This window comes from Anthonomus grandis, chromosome 2 (assembly GCF_022605725.1).
Source record: "Anthonomus grandis grandis chromosome 2, icAntGran1.3, whole genome shotgun sequence".
NCBI classification, from domain to species: Eukaryota; Metazoa; Arthropoda; class Insecta; order Coleoptera; family Curculionidae; genus Anthonomus; species Anthonomus grandis.
Genome location: NC_065547.1, coordinates 338,183 through 356,924, shown reverse-complemented (window position 1 = coordinate 356,924; position 18,742 = coordinate 338,183). Strand labels below are relative to the sequence as shown.

Below are 18,742 nucleotides of genomic sequence, written 5' to 3'. Positions count from 1 at the left end.
GAGATTTCAAACTCGTAATTTTAATTCTCTACAGAATTATTTTGAAACAGTCTTATTTTAATTCTCTACAGAAAATTTAGAAGTAACGAAAAGGTGTTTAAAAGAACTAGAAGAAGGAACCAATTTAAAGTAAGCGAGGATGTTGAAATTTCTATTTTGGAATATTTTGAAGCTCATATGGAAAACTCAACTAGATATTTAGCAAGAGCTTACGGTGTGAGCTTAGTAACAATTTGGCGGGTCTTAAAGAAACACATATAAGTATCGATCAGTACAAACATTGTTGCCTGGCGATAACGAAAGAAGACTTGCTTTTTGCAACTGGTTACGTAATGCATATGAAGCTAATGATAATATTTTAAACCGTATAATTTGGAGCGACGAAGCCTTATTTTTCAAACAAAGGTATGTTTAACCGTATTGTACACTATTGGTCCCAAGAAAATCTTTTCCTTACTGATCCCAGAAATCCTCAAAATCAATTTAGTATAAACGTTTGGTGCGGCTTAATAGGAGGCCAAGTAATAGAACCTGTGTTTTATGATGGTACTTTAACTGGAAGGAGATATGTGAGACGATTCGTTGGCCACCTAGGTCACCAGATCTAACCCCCCTAGATTTTTATTTTTGAGGTCACATAAAAAATGAAGTGTATAAAAAAAATACAGACCCGTTTATGAACTTCAAACACATATTAGCCAAATAATTACATCAATAGATAGAAGATCAATCTTAAAAGCTACAAGACGTGTGCTTAAGTGTGCTCAGAAATGTTTTAAACAAGATGTCGATGTTTTTGCTCATTTATTGAAAATTAGTAGTTTTACTTGATGTTATTTAAGTTGGCTTTGAACTTGCCTAAATTTGACAAAATTATTAATATCGCTATAACTTTGTTATTTTTAGGTTTAGGCTATTAGTGTAAATAAACTTTTTTATTAAAAAAATTATTATCTTTTGATTTATGTAAAAATACACAGGGGATTTCATTTAACAAAAGTACATTTTTCGCATTTTCTCGAAAACGCGTTGTTCAATTTTTTTTTTGTTTTCACCATTTTAATCAACAGAAAAAATCCTACTAGTTTACTCATTTAACCGACCCTGTATCTTAAATATTAACAAAGATACCAATAATGCCGACTTAATCGGAGGCACCCTGTATATTAGCTATTTTACGCTATAAGTAGAATTAATAAGTTTAACAAAGAAAAAATGTATATTAACCCGCGCACTATAAAATAGGAAAGATGGCACTGGTGGATCACTATTTTTATCTCACTTGCACCAATTGCAAGTTAATGGGCTGACTTTTGCTAAGTTATCTTAGTCCAGGCCATTTTCATAAACAATATGATCACATTTGTTTTTTGTATTATTTTTTTATAAAAAAAATAATTTAAGCATCTGGTCAAAAAAAAAAGAGAAAAAACAATAAAAATATAATACGACATTAAACGCCTGGACTATAAAACGAGAAAGATGGCAATGGTACATCGGTATCGCTATCGCACTTGCACCCATTGCCAAAATAATTGATCGGCGAATCGAAGTTATTTTAGTACAGGCGTTTTTCATAAACAATCATATTAAATTTGTTGCTTTATTAAATTTCGAATAAAGTGAAACAAAGTTTTTTATTCACGTTAACGAAGGTTACACTTTATGATTACTAAACATTTATAATTACCAAAAGTAACAGAAACAAAACGTAATTAACATAACATAAAGTTCATATTCTTACTTAAAAATATTATTTACTGTAAAGAAAAAAAGATATAACAAATTTGAAACTTTAAGAAATTAGTTTTTCTTAAAGAAGTCTGAAATTTTTATTTGTTTTTTAGGTTGTTTTACTTTTAACATTACAGCTTTCTCTCTTAATTTTTTTAAGACTACAAGGTCATTAATGTCAATTTCATTTTCCTACAGAATCGCCCTATTAAAGGCTTTAAATGCCCTATCTAATAAAATTTTATTTAAGGGGTTCCTGCTCAACCGCATTTAATACTTCTGCTTCATCCGATTGACATTCTTCAATGTCGTCCCCTGCAAAATTATTGTCACACTGATTCCACTCTACAATGTCAGAATCTTCAAAAGTTTCCTAAAAATTAATTGTAATCCAAATTAAGACTTAATATTCAAATATAAAATGACAAAATTTATCTGAGGTGTCAATGTATGAAAAAGACCAAGAGATTCAGATATGGGTTTCTGAGCAGTGCTGTCCCATTGGTGTTTTAGGAGAGAAAGAGGTACATTTTCATCATCACTGTCTACGTCATGTGTAGAGGGCACCACTTTTGATAACTTGAGAATCAAGATGATTCCAAGCAGACATTAAATTGAGCACTGCATCTTTTATTGTCAGGTTTTTTAGGGCAACAATGACATTCGTATTGTTGGCCACTATGGATGATAGAAGACCTTTCCTGTAGTACAATTTTGTTAGCCCAATAACATTTTGATCCATAGGCTGTATGAGTGGGGTGACATTAGGTGACAGGTACGTGGTTATAATTTGTCCATCTTCACTTTTTAATTCTTCTTCGGTTGGATGCGATGGTGTATTATCTAGAAGGAGTAGAGCTTTTAATGGCAGACCTTTATTTTTTAAGAACCTCTTAAACTTCAAAAAAATTAATATGGTTGTACTAATCATTAAGGAAAACTTACCTGTGGTACAAACGAATAATGAAACCATTTTTAAAAAATTGCGGCAGTCATCCAAGCTGATTTAGAATGTTCATAGTTAACAGAACACTCGAAATTTTTAAACGATCTTGGTTTTGCTGCTTGATCAATCACCAATGGTTTAATTTTATGGAGCCCAGTAGCATTAGTGCAAGCCAAAAATGTTATTCTTTGTTTCTCCAATTTAATACCAGGAGCTGTTTTTTCTGGTAATAATTTCCAGTCCCTTAAGTTAATTTTAAGTCCTGTCTCATCAGCATTGTAAACTTGATCCAATGAGATTCCAAGCTCTGCTATTTTATTTTTTAGAGCCATTTTAAATGGGTCTACAAGCTCTGATTGAGATGACAGTTTTTCCCCAGAAATTTTTAAAAAACGAATTCCAAATTTTTTTTGAATCTTTGTAACCATCCCTCACTAGCGGTAAATGATTTATCCCTTTCATTAAGCTGTGAATAAATGAATTTTGCTTTTTCTTTAATCATGTCGCCACTTACCATTAAATGTTTATTCCGTTGGTCAAGAAACCACTTGTACAGTCTTTTTTCCATTCTTGGAAACTGGGAACCCTTTAGGGTTAGTCTTTTACCTGGTCCAACATACGTGTTTCTAAAAGCACTAGAAATCAGTTCCTTTTTCTTTTTTATTTTGCAAATTGTAGATTTTGCCACACCATACTTTTTCGCTAAATATATAACACCTTGTCCATTATTTAAGTCTTGAATTACAAGAGATTTTTCATAGAGGGTTCAACACTTCGGTTTTTAAAGCGCTATTTTGTTTAATTTATAAACGATCTAACACCAACACAATTTAAGTCACACTAATAAAAATCACTAAACTTTAAAACCACAATAACAGACAACGTAAACAAACGATACCAACCTGCCTTGCTTAACACACAATAGATTCACGACGCCTATCGATTCGAAGAACGCCAAAAACAGCATATCGGGGAAGCACCGGCTGCTTCGCCTACGTTACTGGCGAACTATCGATCCAATTACATTTTGTTTCCATTAACGGGGGATCGTTTGTTCACGGTATACGGTGGTCAATGCATAAAATAGTGCTGTTTCCGTTATGCGGGATTTCCGCTATCCGATATTCACACTATCGAGTGTCTACTGACATTAAATGTATAATGCGATACAAATATTTACAACAAAAGAAAAAAATATCTTAAACATAAAGACAAAAAAAGCATGAAAATTATAATGCAAAAATAAACGCCAAGACGATATGATATGAGAGACATTGCACTGGTGTATCGTTATCTCTATCTCACTTGCACCAATTGCGAGTTAATACGTTGACTTTGACTAGGTTATCTTGGTTCAGGCATTTTTAATAAATGTATTTTATTTTAAAATTTTAAATAAATTACAAAAAAGAAAAGAAAAGACTTATTTATTTTAAACATGTGAATAAAAAAAGAGAAAAAAAACATAAAAATGCAAAATAAATGCCTAAATTATGAAATGAGAGAGATGGCACTGGTGCATCGCCATCTATCTCACTTGCATTAATTGCGTGTTAATATGTCCACTTTCGCTAGGTTATCTTAGTACAGGTGCTTTTCATAAATAATATGATATAATAGTATTATATTATAATATTTATGATTTTTTTTTGTTGAAAGAAAAAGAAAAGCATATGGTCGGAAAAAATTAGAAAAACCAATTCAAATATACAGTGACAGCGCCTGAACTATAAAACGAGAGAGATGGCACTGGTAAATCGCTATCAGTGTCTCACTTGAACCTATTGCCAAGTTAATTGGTCAGTTTTGGCTAAGTTATTTTAACTTGCAAAAGTGACGGTATACACGTAGATAAATAGTAGACAAGTAATTGTAGAAAATATGAAAAAGCCTATAAAAAAATTATGTGACATTAAATGCCTGGACTATAAAACGAAGGAGATGCCACTGGTACATCGCTATCTCACTCGTACACAATTGCAAGTTAATTGGTTGGCTTTGGCTAAATTATTTTAATACAGGCGCTTCTCATAAACGATCAAATTAGTTTTGTATCTTTATTAAATTGCAAATAAATTAAATAAAGAAGAAAAAACATAATTTACACTCATGCATAGAAAAAGAGAAAGGCAATAAAAATATAATGCAATAAAAAATTCATATTAAACGTCTGTACTATAAAATGAGAGAGTTGGCACCGGTGCTTCGCTATTTCATTTGGACCAACTGGGAATGATTGGGTCGACTTTGACTAAGCTACCTTAGTCCAAGCATTCTGCATAAATAATCTGATTCATTTTTTTTTTAATATCTTTTAAAAAAAATTACGAAAATATGAAAAAATATAATTTAAATATGTGGACAAAAGAAAGAAAAAGCAATAAAAATATAATACGACATTAAACGCCTGGACTATACAACGAGAAAGATGGCACTGGTACATCCGTATCGTTGTTTCACTCACGCCCATTGCAAGTTAATTGGTCGGATATAGCAAAGGTATTTTAGTACAGGCGTCTTTTATAAACAATCAAATCAAATTTGTTTATTTATTAAATTTCAACTAAATAAAAAAAAAAAACAAAAAACATTATTTACACTCATGCATAGGAAAAGAGAAAGACAATAAAAAAATCTTATCTTAGTTATCTTAGTCCAGGCGTTTTTCAAAAACAATCTGATCAAACTAGTTTTTTTTAATATAAACTACCAAAAAAAGAAAAAATATAATTTAAACATGTAAACAAAAAAAGAAAAAAAAACATTAAAAAATAATGCGATGAAAATATTTAAATTAAACGCCCGGGCTATAAAATGATATAGTTGGCACTAGTGTACGCTATTGCTATCTCACTCGCACGCATTGCAAGTTAATGGGTCGACTTTCCCAGGCAAAGTTTATCTTAGTCCAGACATTTTTCGTAAATTTATTTTTTCAATAAATTTTAAGTAAATTACAAAAAAAAACTAAATTACAAAAAAAAAACTAAAGAAACCTAGACTTAGTGTCCTGAGGATGACTTGATATAAGTCGAAACGTCGACATTTAGGTAAACAGGTTTCTGTTTTATTTCTGACCCCACTCAACAACCCTCCGCAATATTGAAGATATTGGGTCACAAACACGAAACTGAAAACATGATATTATTTATGAAAAATTTTTTTGTTAATAATTTTTTTATAAAAAATTGAAAAAAAAAAAGAAAAGCATATGGTCGAAAAAAATGAGAAAAACCAATACAAATATAAAGCGACATTAAGCGCCTGGACTATAAAACGAGAGAGATGGCACTGGTAAATCGGTATCACTGTCTCACTCGCACCCATCGCCAAGTTAATTGGTCAACTTTGGCTAAGTTATTTTAGTACAGGCGCTTTTCGTAAACAATTAAATTACATTTGTTTATTCATTAAATTTCAACTAAATCAAAAAAAGAAAAAACATAATTGACCATGCAAAGCGAAAGAAAAAGAAAACAAAAATATAATGCAAAAAAAATGTACGCCTGTACTATAAAATGAGAGAGTTGGCACCAGCGCAATGCTATCTCTGTCTCACTCGCATCCATTGCAAGACTTTGGCTAGGTTATCTTAGTCCGGGCGTTTTTTAGAAACAATCTGATCAAACTAGTTTTTTTATTATTGTTTAAAATAAACTATCAAAAAAAGAAAAAAAAAACATTAAAAATATAATGCGATGAATATATTTACATTAAACCCCCGGGCTATAAAATGAGAGATATTGGCAATCCTACAACTTTGCTATAGAACCTTTTGCTTTATATCATATTATAGTTTAGGCTATATTTTTTCCATATATGCTTTTTTTGAAGAATAAAGTATTTTTATTTTAATTCAAAAAAGTAGTCCATTTTTCTGAAAGAGACCTCTTAATAATAAATATTCAGAGATTGGAGGGACACAAAGTCAATGGTCCCAAATATTTTTTTTTTAAACGATTACACGTGTTTTACTCTAAGGCATCGTCAAATCTAAAAGCAACCCTAGTACAAAAACAAATATAATAAAAAATAAACATAATTTGAGTCCATTGACTTTGTGTCCCTCCAATCTCTGAATTTTTTTATTTTAATGTTTTTACTTACGTCTCTTAAATTAAACGTAATCTCTAAATTGTTCATAAAATGATTAAAAAACTCAGGATATAATTCGAGCACGTCCAAAAGGTCATCTCTATGGATTTTGTGCAGATCACAGTACGTCAGTGCTCTCACGTTACAGGCACTTTTCCCTAAAAACAAATTTTATTTTTTTTTATTCTAATAAAACAAACAACTCTTTGGAGAAATTACCTATGGTAGGATTTAAACAAGGATTTTCCCCGAAAATATCGAATTTCCCTAAAATAGCCATCACAATATCATCCCGCAGTATTTCAATTGAGCCTCTCGAAATAAAGTAAAGTGAAGTTAGTACGTCGCCTCTATGCACCAGTGTGTCACCGGGGGGAGCGTGAGTTGTCTTGAATTTTAGAGACAACGCTCTAAAAAAGACATATATTAATGTTTGATAAACAATGTAGTATGAAAAAAATACCTTAAACAGCCCGGACTAGCCGCTTGAAAAACCTCGCAGTTCTGCAATAAATTCCTGTTTAAGTGGAGACAAATGTCAGCCTGTAAACATTCCGGGAATCCCTTCAATACGGAGTTCATGTCGATCCCGTTCGTATACGTCCAGGCATGTTGAAAATACTCCTCCAGTCTTTGTCTGAGCGGGTTCGGGATCTGATGGAACCGTATGAACTCCCTGACGCGAAGCATTTGGGTGTGGTACCGGGCAGTACCCGAGTACAATCGTTGAATTATCGCGGAAACGTTGCCGAATATACTTGCGTACATCAAGGCTGAAAGAGGAAAAGAGGATCATTTCTACGAATTATTTTAAAACATATAAAAATCAGGCGCAGCGCGTCGGGGGAGCCTATAAACAGGGTGTCCGGAAAGTCAACAATAATACTGAAGAGGCTGATGGAGGAACTCATAAGCACCTAAAAAAACATAAAATGACCTTAGTAAAAAATCGATGGTTTTCGAGATATTTGCACTTTAGTGGAAGTCCTACTCTTGGATCAGATTTTCGATTGTCACGCCTTAAAAATAGATATTTTTTAGAATCTCTTTTTAGCTATGCAACACTGAATAGCCATTTTACTGATCAAAGACAAACATTAAACTAAACGGCCAAAAAATTTAATAAGAAATCTACTCTAAAATAAAGTATTACTTATTTTTATTATTTAAACATTGAATTTGTTGTTGTTCTATGTCCTATAACTTTCGGGACATCCTATATATGCTTAAATTGTTGTAATATTTTTACTGGGCATTCAGATAACTTCCTTATTTATTTCTAATTTTTAAGCTATTCTTAAGAATTTTAGGTTTACTCTGTTCCTTTTTGACAAATTTTTTGTAGTTCATTTTAACTTATTTGTATAATGATTTGTTTGTGTTAATTACACGATTTTTTTCTAAATTGAGAATCTGTGATAACAATATAGTGTTACTTACATCCCACAAGCATCACACATATGGTAAAAATTTTCTCGGCATCGGTGTTTGGTGCGACATTTCCGAATCCAACGCTGGTCAAGGAAGTAAAGGTGAAGTACAGTGCCGTGATGTATCGACTCTTTATACTCGGTCCGCCAGTTCCGTTGGCCAAATATGGTTGTTGAGTATCGGTCGCCAAAATGTCCAACCAACTGATTTTTGAGTGAAGGTTTGGTCTTTCCGCGTTACCGATCGCATACCTATCATAAGTTGACATAATATTAGGAGTAAAAGATATTGATAAAGTTCACTTACCATATACAAGCCAACCAATGGGCGATCAAAGCAAAAGTGGCCATAAGCAGCAGGAGTACGGCCGCCCCATATTCCGAGTATCTGTCGATTTTTCGAGCTACTCTGACCAAACGAAGAAGTCTCGCTGTTTTCAGAAGGCCAATCAGTGTCGTTGTCTGAAATAAATAGGAGAAATTGGCACGACGTCTCGTTTTTTATTGTTATATCCATTAGATTTGCCGAATAAAGCTTGGTACTATGATATTAAAAAAGTGTAAGTTTATGTGTTAGGCTATATATTAGTATATGATTTGTAATTTACGATCATAATTTACAAAGTCGACTTTTCATAATTATTATACGTTAGCCACTCTGACAAAAGCAACATTACAGCAGTTAGATGCTCTGTATTCTTGTAAAATTAGCATTACACTTAGAACATTGAATCGCTAGAATGAGCCTTAATAATAGCTTTAATTTAACAACTGTCTTTTTGAACCTAGATAATGAAAAGTTATCTAAAACTAAAAAAAAAAATATATTTTTTTAAAACTTGAATTTTCACTTATTTGCGATAAAAAATGACACTACAACTACTACAATTTTCATAGCGATACGCCTTGTTTTCGCTATATGAAAATTAAATAAAAATACAACTGGGGTTTTTTACGTTTTAAACGAGGTATGTTAAGGTTATGGGAGAAAAGTATAGATACAAAATTATAGATTTTTTATCACCTCTAATTTTTTGCCTGAAAAAAATTATTTTTTGCAAAAAAACGGTTTTTCATTATCCTTTCCCTTATCCCCCCACCCACCGCACACATTTTACCAGTAAGAAATTGTTTTCAAAAATCATCGTTTTCCAAAATAGTACGTATGCATAACAGCTGGTTTCGTCGTTAATATGTAATGTAATAACATAGTTTGCTTATTTAAATTTATTATAATTATATATATGTATATTAATAAAATTTAATACAAAAACAATCCTATTTCATTGAATAACACTGTTTATTTAAATTTGATATAATTTTTTATATAAATAATTAGTCTAAAAACAGTGTTATTAGATTGGACAATTTGGACGCAAAATGGTAATTTTTTAGAAGAATTTTATCAAATATTTGAGTTGCACTGTTTTTGGTTTTGGTATATTTGTCAATCGTATATGGTTAAGATATATGTATTAAACTGTGGAATATACGTATATCATATACTATTCTGTTTACAAAAGGGAGAAAATTTCGGCGTTTAAAAACATTGACACGGGATTTACATATTCAGTTTTTAACCCTTAACAACGGACCATGAGTCTCTCGGACTCCGCGCTATGCCCATTACACTGCTACTTTCACCACAATCGGCGTTCGTTGCTGCCGTTTCGGGCACCTTTCGCGCTTTTAGCAGAGACAACCAACTTGTTTTGTTGGTTGTCTCTGCTTTTAGTTCTCTACCACGTCTGAAAGTGATAGTATTGCCAAATTTTTCTTTCTTGGCTTTTTCGTGTTTCGGAGTCTGTCAGACTCAGTGTCCGTACTTACGTTATAGTAAATCCCTACATTTTGGCAAGTTCTGTGCCCGGAACATCGAAGCAAGCAAATGATTTTGATTCCGATTTTGAGAATTTATGTCATGGTACAACGAAATCGAGTCTGATAATAGACATTGGGGAAGATAGTGTTCTGTGTTTAGAGAGTGATCATGATTCTGCAAGTAAACAAGAAGCTAGTGATGATGAACACGAACAGGAATATGTGCCCAACGAAAATAGCATTTCTGAAAATAACAAAGCCCCTAGTGACAGTAAAGGAAGTGATAGTAGTCGACAAGAACTAAAATCGACTCAAAAATATATCTATGAAAAAAACCGTTTTAAATGGAGTACGCTGGAACCTGTGAGGAATGTTCGCACCCAAAAGCATAACATATTACGGTTGCCATTGTCTCGTTTAGATATAGAAGATCGGACTAATCCAAAAATATTTTTCAATACACTTTTTTCTGCAGAAATGTATGAAGTTATTATAACCCATACAAATAAAAAACTAGAAAATATGAGGCAAAATTACAAGCGGCTTGACAGACCTGAACTTTCTAAACTTACAATTAATGAGCTAAACGCTTTTATAGGCTTACTACTATTACTATATACAGCAATTTTTAAGTCGAATGATGAAGACATCCGAAGTATTTTCGCTACAGATGGTACAGGTCGAGATATTTTTCGAACGGTAATGTCAATGGAACGTTTTGCGATTTTATTAGTTGCTCTACGATTTGATAATGCCGAAATCCGAGAGAAAAGAAAAACAATGCAGCAGCAGCAATTAGTGAGATTTTTAACATGTTTATTGAAAATACCAAAAACTGATAACTAATTCTGAGAATTGGCCAGGCATCGGCATGAGTGATATCTAAAAATAAAGGGCGTTTCGATGTCTTCATTTTTTCTATAAGTTTACACAGAAGCTTGGAATTGATCGTATTTTTATTAATACACATTAGACAAAACAAAATAAACTTTGAAACTCCAATACTAATTGTAACTTGCGCTCTATTACCGTTTAAGTGTGAAATTTTGATATTTCTTGAAAAAAATGCAAAAATTACCATAAAAAATTTATAAACAAATTTCGACCTACACATATTTAGCTTAAAATGTTTGAAATTAAGTCAGCTATCACTCCCTTAAAGGATTGCATCTAGCTTCCGGACACCTTGTATAAAAGTCGAAGGCCGAAATTTTGAACATTTACATGATTGATTTTATCTTTAAGCCCTTTATATAAAATTATACTTTTTAACATTTTTTTGTAACTTTTATTAGCCCCTATATCGACTAGGCAAACAGTAACGATTTAAAACTTTAGGGTTATAATCCACATAAAAATACCTTCAAAATAAGGTACCACTCGACCCCCCGTTCCATTTAAAATTTTGTCACTACCTAGCGGGAGTGACGGCCCTCAGGGAGGCGAAACTAGCAAAAAAATGGTTCCCCCTTGAATCAAAAATTGACGGGTCCGAGGATTTTTTCGCAAATGTTCTGAGGGACCCAAAATAGGCTCTGTTTCATTATCAAATGGCCACCCTGTATATTTTTTACCTAATTTATAGTAATACTTTACTCAACTGCCTGGAATAAATAAAATGATTTTTCTTTCAGGCAATTTTTAGACATTCTTACTTTTTTAGGTATTTTCATGGTCGATGCCCATTTATGGTTTTATAATATTTGTCGCAACTGTTATATCACCTTCCTTATATATCCTACAGCTATATAAATAGTAACCGAAATATTTCCGTAACTCCTATAAACCTGTTAAAGAGCTTAAATGGGGAGTTTATAAGGGTATCGGTAACCCATACTTGGTAACGTTATGAACGTTTAAGTTGTGAGTCAACAGTAACCAAACTATTTCCGTAACCGTTATAAAACTTACCAGAAGAACCTTTAAAAAAACTTAAGCGATATAAGCTAGTGTTGAAAATATTGTCGTTACTCTTATATACTTTGCCTATAAGAGTGTTTAAAATAGTTCTATCACTATTTTCTGTCATATGTCACTTGTAACTTTTCACGTCTTGTCAGATGTTTCTAAATATAAATATGTTTTTTTCTCTGTTATACACATTTGCATACCGTTGTGGTTCTTTTCTGCCTCTCAAAAACAATAATACAATGACTTGTCACTTTGGTGACATGAGAATCATGAGATACTAGGTATAACAAATTGAAAATGGAGGAGACAGAAAATAATTTATTACCTTGAGATAATGGAATTAAGAGTAATTTGTATCTAAAAATGTATGTGCGAATGATTTTTTACTGTAAATGTAACTAATTCACTTCGAAAAAATATAGGGGCCATCAAAATACTTAGTATTTTTTATATTGCCTTTAGATTAATGAAATCATAACCTTTAATTTTTTTAATATTAAACAATTTATTGTCGGGTGCCTTTGTTTCGTGAAATAGTTGAACCATAAATAGTAAAATCGTGATAAATTTCTAATAAGCGAAATATATTGATATTTCACTACTTCTTTTTTTATGCTTATATTTATTTTTCAAAACAATCATGGCGGAAGTCTAAGTAACGTTATATACCATTTCGAAAGCATTATGTCACTCAAAGAGCTGTTAAATAACTATTAGTGATGGTATGTAACTTAACGACCTATAAGACACCTTTATATAACCCTATGACTACAGGCACGCAAGACGTGCCGCGAATAGAAAAATTAAAGACACTCATTTTACTTCAAATAATTAAGTTTTGACCAAATTTGATTTTTCCTAATAAATACGAGACCTCAGCTAACTAAAGTAATGTTTAACATAATTAAGTATATTTTCTCTTCTCAAATATGTTCTCTTCCAAAATATGATTTATTTCCTCAACAAAAGGTGTTCAGTAATGGCATTAGCATTACTTGCAGTAATTATTTAAATACTTATATTAATCTCACTTCACTCTCAAGTAAATTTTAAATGACCCCTATATCTAAAAATATGTCTCGCTAACACCAAAATTCCTCATTCCCCTCCTAAAAATGAACGAAGAACCAGACGTGAGAGGAGTGGACAAGCACTTAAAAGGGAACCATTTTCATGTATTCGAGTCAGTTGAATATATGCTTCACTAGTACTCAAATTAAGTAACTAATCCCGTAAAACCTTGCCGATTATCGAAAATACCGGCCGGTAGCGAGAGTGACGGGCAGCTCAAGTATATAGACGAAAGGAATCAACCAGCCAATGGTATGTTCATTTTTATTATCCTTTTTCTCTCATAAATTTATTGCTCTCACCCCCACAAAAGGCATCAAAAACCTTTCAACATCGGGTGGTTTGCTTTTTCCACTTTAAATACCGACTGCCATTGGCTTTAATTGAGGTACTTCAAAAATATTAAACAGTATTGGCCAGAATTCGTCCTTAGAGCTTTTATATATTGGCAACCCGTCTATGTTAATATTCAAAGAAATATTTGATATATTCTGAAGGCTCTCTTGACATTGATTTAAACAAAATCCAAGGCCTTGATGCCAATAGTATCCATTTTCTCCCATTTGTTCAATTGAAATTATTGTAGGAGTTCCTAACAATGTTCTTGGATCTGTCGGTAATATATTAATTTGGTAAATGTTTGTTAATAATTCTCATTACTTCTTTTAACGCTCTCTGTGTAATATTAAAATTACATGCCCATTTTTGAAGATCATGCTTAAATTGTTCATTTTTTTCTCGTTCCAATACCTCCTGCTCTTCTCTTGTTTCTCCTTAGCCTGAAACATCGTCATCGCCAAGTTCAACTAACCATTTATCAATTTTCTCGTTGTTACTAGCTCTTTCTGCACAATCTTCCAGAGATTCATCATAAGGTACTGTTGGAGATTTTGGAACTTCTATTGTAGGCCTTTGTGGATGCTTCGCTAAACTGATAGGGTTTATATATTCTTTCTCGGATAAAAACTTTCTTTCATCACCAGTCAGAATTTTGCTAAAATTTTTCGCAACTTTGCGACGAAAAGAAGTGCTAAACTTAATTTTTTTCCAATTATAACTCATATTTAATAGCAACAACTATAAACTAATTTTTGCTTGTTAAGTAGGTACCTAATTAGGGTAAACTACCCAATTGTTGGCACCTTAAGGAGATAGCTACAAGTTTTTTTTCATAAGAAAAAAAATATATGAAATAGAGACACTTTACTCAATTTTTGACAAATAAAAATCTCTAAAGAGTTAAACAATAACAAAAAAAACTCGAAATATTTATAAAAAATTAGTTGAAACTGCAAAAATTCTCAAATTTAGCAAATTTCCAATAGTTGGCACCTTAGAGCCAATTGTTGGCACTAAAAAAAATCCAATTGTTGGCACCCTATTTCACCTGAAATAATAAAAGTGAAACAAATTTTAAAAGAAACATTTATTGAGAAATGTACCTATTTATGCCTTGTGTACCCTTATACTGTACTATTTATACCCTATGTGTTAAAAATTTAGACTAACTAAATTAACAGTCATCCAGTTTATAAATTTAGCACAGAACAAAATTAAAAAAAAAACAAAAAATGATTTTAAATTAAAATAGGGCAATAACATGGAGTTAACTTATGAAGTTTTATTTTTAAAATCACAACTTTTACATACAAAGTTGTCATGATATATCTCGTGTTTCATTAAACATTTATAATGATAATTTCTGGTGCAAGTTGAACATTTTACACCAAAATTAATGATACTAATATTGTACGTACATATAAAGCATAATCCATTTTTTGTTATGGTATTTTGACTCAAAATGGACTCGTTCAATTTTACAGTGCATTCTTGTTCTTTACTTTCACTCTCAAATAAATTTCTGACATGGGTTTCTTTCTTTTTTGCAACCTGTATATTATTTATTTGAGAGCTTGGACCCGCTTCTGAAAAAATGTTTGAGTAATTAGACATATTTAATTTTTCTTTTATTATATTATTTTTTGCTTGTAGTTTTTTCAATCTTTTTTGCTTGTTTTCCTCTTTTTTTAAATCATTTTCTTTCTTCTTTTTTTCCTTTTCCAATGCATTTTCTTCTCTTTTTAATTTATTTTCTTCTTTTCCTTTTCAATTTTTATTTCTTCCTTTTCTTGAAGACCGTTTTTGAGGCCAAAAATGGGCATCAAAAATGCCATATCTCGGCTATCGTAAGAGCTACGACCTTGCGGATGATCTCGTTGGATTCAGAATGACGAAACTAAGACAAAACCGTTGGAATTTTCCCGATAGTTCCCATAGAAGCCGAGATATCGACCTTCAAAGTTTGGGTTTTTTCATTTTTCGGGTATACCTCCCCGTATCGAATTTTTTCACCAAAAATTGATTTTTTTCGAAATCAAACTAAGTATACCAGCGTGTTATTTGGGTCACCTAGATTACGAAAACATCCGGTTATACCAGGATCCGAGCAGAACTAAGGGAATGAGAGCACTTTGAAAATCCTGAAAAAGTCATATCTCGGCTATCGTAAAAGCTACGACCTTGCGGATGGTCTCGTTGGATTTAGAACGACAAAACTAAGACAAAACTGTTGGATTTTTAAAGATAGTGCTTATAGAAGCCGAGATACAGACTTCCAAACTTTGGGTTTTTGGTGCACAAATATGGAAACTAAAAATTTCTATCTCGGTTAATAAAGGAGCAACGACTTTAATAATGGTCTCGTTGGATTCACAACGACAAAACTAAGATAAAACTGTTGAATTTTTAAAGATAGTGCTTGTAGAAGCCGAGATACAGACTTCCAAACCTTTTTTTATAGTCAGAGGAAATTAAAACAAATGATGTTCTTGTAGATGTCCTCTTTCCGCTTCTTTCAGGTGTTTTAGGCTTTTCTAAGTAGTGTGCTATATTTAATTCGTTCGGCACAGGATCCACATTATCATCACTTTTATGTGTTTCAAGCACGGAGTCATTTGCACTTTTTAATATGATATTTTGAGATATAATCAATTTTGGTTTCTTCTTTTCAGGTGTGTAAACATCTTCGTTCGAGATTTTAGATTCTGTTTTTTTAGGACTTTTAATTTTAATATTTTCCAAATTTGTCGATTGTCCATCTTCATCATGATCATCATATTTGTCTTCTAATATTTCATCACTTTCAGGAAATTCATCATTATTATCCATCCGAGCAATTTCGTAAAAACTACAGGCATGCTAAGTATTTCTTCTTCAAGATATTGAACATTTTCTTCAATTTCTGCAACCCCTATTTCATATTCATTTATTTCCTGCTCAACCTCTATAAGACTATTTTCTACTATAGAGATATTTAAAGCTTGGAGTAAATGTTTCTTAAAATGTCAAAATATTTACAATTTTTATGATTTTCGACAGCTTTTCCGGTTTCAAGCTCTTGAAGAAGATCAGTATTTAGCATTTTGCAAAATAAACCATAGTCAATTTTTTTGTCGGTTTTAGTTTCCTCTAGATGTTCAATTTCCCTTTGTTTCTTACGGAGACATTTAGAATAATCAATACTCTCTGGATTCCACGGAAACAAACCAGAACTTTTAAAACCGTTGACTATAGCCTCGCCCTTTAAATTTTTTAGTGCTTTATCCAATATGGGAGCAAAGTGATGTTTTCCTAATTGGCAATATGGATTTTCTCTTCTCCAGCTTAGTACTCCGTACTTCCAGAATGTTTTTAGCGGCTTAAAACAAGAAACGTCTGCCGGTTGCATAATTCTTGTTGAGTTGGGATATAAAGCCACTAAAATCATTTGCAACTGACTGCACACTTTACTAAGCTCATAGGTGAGATGTGTTGCACGTCCATCAACAAATAAAATAACTGGAAATAAAATTTGCTGTTTCACAAGGTTTTTATGAAATATTTCTTTGATATAATCAATAAAAACTTCGGACTTCATCCAGCCATTTTCAGTGGAGGCAATACCCCAGTGGTCTGAACACTGTCTGTCTGAACTAAACATTACTGTTAGATTTTGCTTTGCCTGGCCCCTGTCAACTTCATAAACATTTTTCTCAGACTTTGCTGCTAGAACTTTTCCAAGTTTTGGGCAAAACAAAAAACATGTCTCATCACCATTATACACTCGTCGCGGATCTTCCAAAATGGAAAAGTATCCTTTACTTTTTAGGTATGTTTCTATATCCCCAAACCATTTTTTAATATCGTTTTCAGAAACGTTAGATGATGCACTTGTTACTGCTTCTGGTGTGCGATGAGTTAAAATAGGATGTCGATTTAAGAATGACCTATACCAGTGGTCACCTAAAAATAATATGCAGGTTATTATAAATTATAAAATCAACTAAAATAAATGTGTAAAGGAATAAGAAAAAGGATACCTGGCATGTTATTTTTAAATGGATTTGGACGTTTATCATCATCTAAAAACTGTTTTACTGATATCTGTAAATCGATTTTCCGTCTTGGAAAGCCTTTTTTCTGACTTTCGAGAATCCAAGCTACGAGCAGCTTTTCCTCATTTTCAGTCAGGTAAGTATTTGGACCAGGTCTAGCTTTGGAAAATTTAGCTCCCAATCGGAATTGGAGGTAGATCTAGGGATTTGGTACTTCTTGGCTACAGACTTTTTTGTTGCGCCGTTTTTAATTTCGCTCAAAGCTTTCTGAATTAATTCTTCACTATATTTTTTAATAGCATTTTTTTTATTTTTCTTTGTAATTTTTCCCATCTAGAAATAATACAAATTTAGGTAGATTAATTTCACTTAAGGGATTTTATAAGGAGGAAAAAATTTGAAAAGTTTACAGAAAAAATGCAAAGTCGGAGTTACAGTAGATATAAAAAAGGTAGGAGTGTAATATTAAAGGTTAGACATAATTTGCCCGTTGATTTATATTCTGGTGATGCATTAGAAAGAACGAAACACGTGTTATTATTAATATTGTACACCCTTATATTAATATTAATTTTCCTTTCTTACAAACATTAATACAATTTTTTTAGCCACCTCAAATAACATTTTAAAATTATAAAAGCAAGTAAATTACTAAATCAAAATAGGTAGTGTGATAAAAAGGAGGTGCCAATCATTAGAGTGCTAATTAAAATGCTAAATCCAATAGTTGGCATGGGTGCCAAAGAATTGGAAAATCATCAATTATCATGCCCAATAATTGGCACCCTTAAAAAAGAGAAAAAATGTTAGGTTAGAATGGGTTAAACCATTTTTTAGCTTTAATTTACGCTTTATCCAACAAATCAAATATCTACTACAGGCAATTCTTCTGTCCAAAGTACCAAAATATTACATAATTGTCAAACAGATTCTTACCTTGACGCTAATTTTTGATAGAATTCACATCATCTCACTACACTTTTACCGGCTAAAGCCATAAACAATATTACACAACGTGAACAATGAAGTCTGGTTATTGGTTATAGGGTTGCCGCTATTTGTCTATTTTCTTAGAATTTAAATTAATTTGAATTCGACTTTTTTATTCAAAGAAAACTACTAAGGGTGCCAATATTTGGTCGAGTGCCAACAATTGGGTGTTTTACCCTACCTTATTATTATTAACATCATAATAAAGTAAAAAAATAAATTGGTTATTTGATTTTTGTAAGGTTATGTCATTAAGGGTAAAATGTGTTACCAAAGCTTATTAAGTTTAATAAAGAGGACAACCATCACTAAGAGTGATATAATTTAATTTGAAAAACACTAAATTTTATAAGAGTAAACAAGAACACTCC

The 18,742-nt window shown here is 31.9% G+C and overlaps 1 protein-coding gene and 1 long non-coding RNA gene across 19 annotated transcripts in view; one reads left to right on the top strand and one right to left on the bottom strand.

The window, feature by feature from the left end:
* Window positions 1-18,742, bottom strand: part of LOC126750684 (potassium voltage-gated channel subfamily H member 6) — a 232,324-nt gene that overhangs the window by 24,200 nt on the left and 189,382 nt on the right. For all 18 annotated transcript variants that reach the window (XM_050460366.1, XM_050460381.1, XM_050460365.1 and 15 more), the window contains 5 exons: window positions 8,513-8,667; window positions 8,216-8,457; window positions 7,239-7,548; window positions 6,995-7,185; window positions 6,788-6,933 (listed from right to left, as the gene is read on the bottom strand). In XM_050460366.1, the coding sequence (XP_050316323.1) occupies window positions 6,788-6,933; window positions 6,995-7,185; window positions 7,239-7,548; window positions 8,216-8,457; window positions 8,513-8,667 (1,044 nt within the window). The remainder of the gene's footprint in view (window positions 1-6,787; window positions 6,934-6,994; window positions 7,186-7,238; window positions 7,549-8,215; window positions 8,458-8,512; window positions 8,668-18,742) is intronic.
* The window catches only part of LOC126750687 (uncharacterized), a 28,603-nt gene continuing 22,997 nt past the window's right edge, over window positions 13,137-18,742 (top strand). Inside the window, exon 1 of the long non-coding RNA XR_007665791.1 lies at window positions 13,137-13,260. This is a non-coding gene — a long non-coding RNA (uncharacterized LOC126750687). The remainder of the gene's footprint in view (window positions 13,261-18,742) is intronic.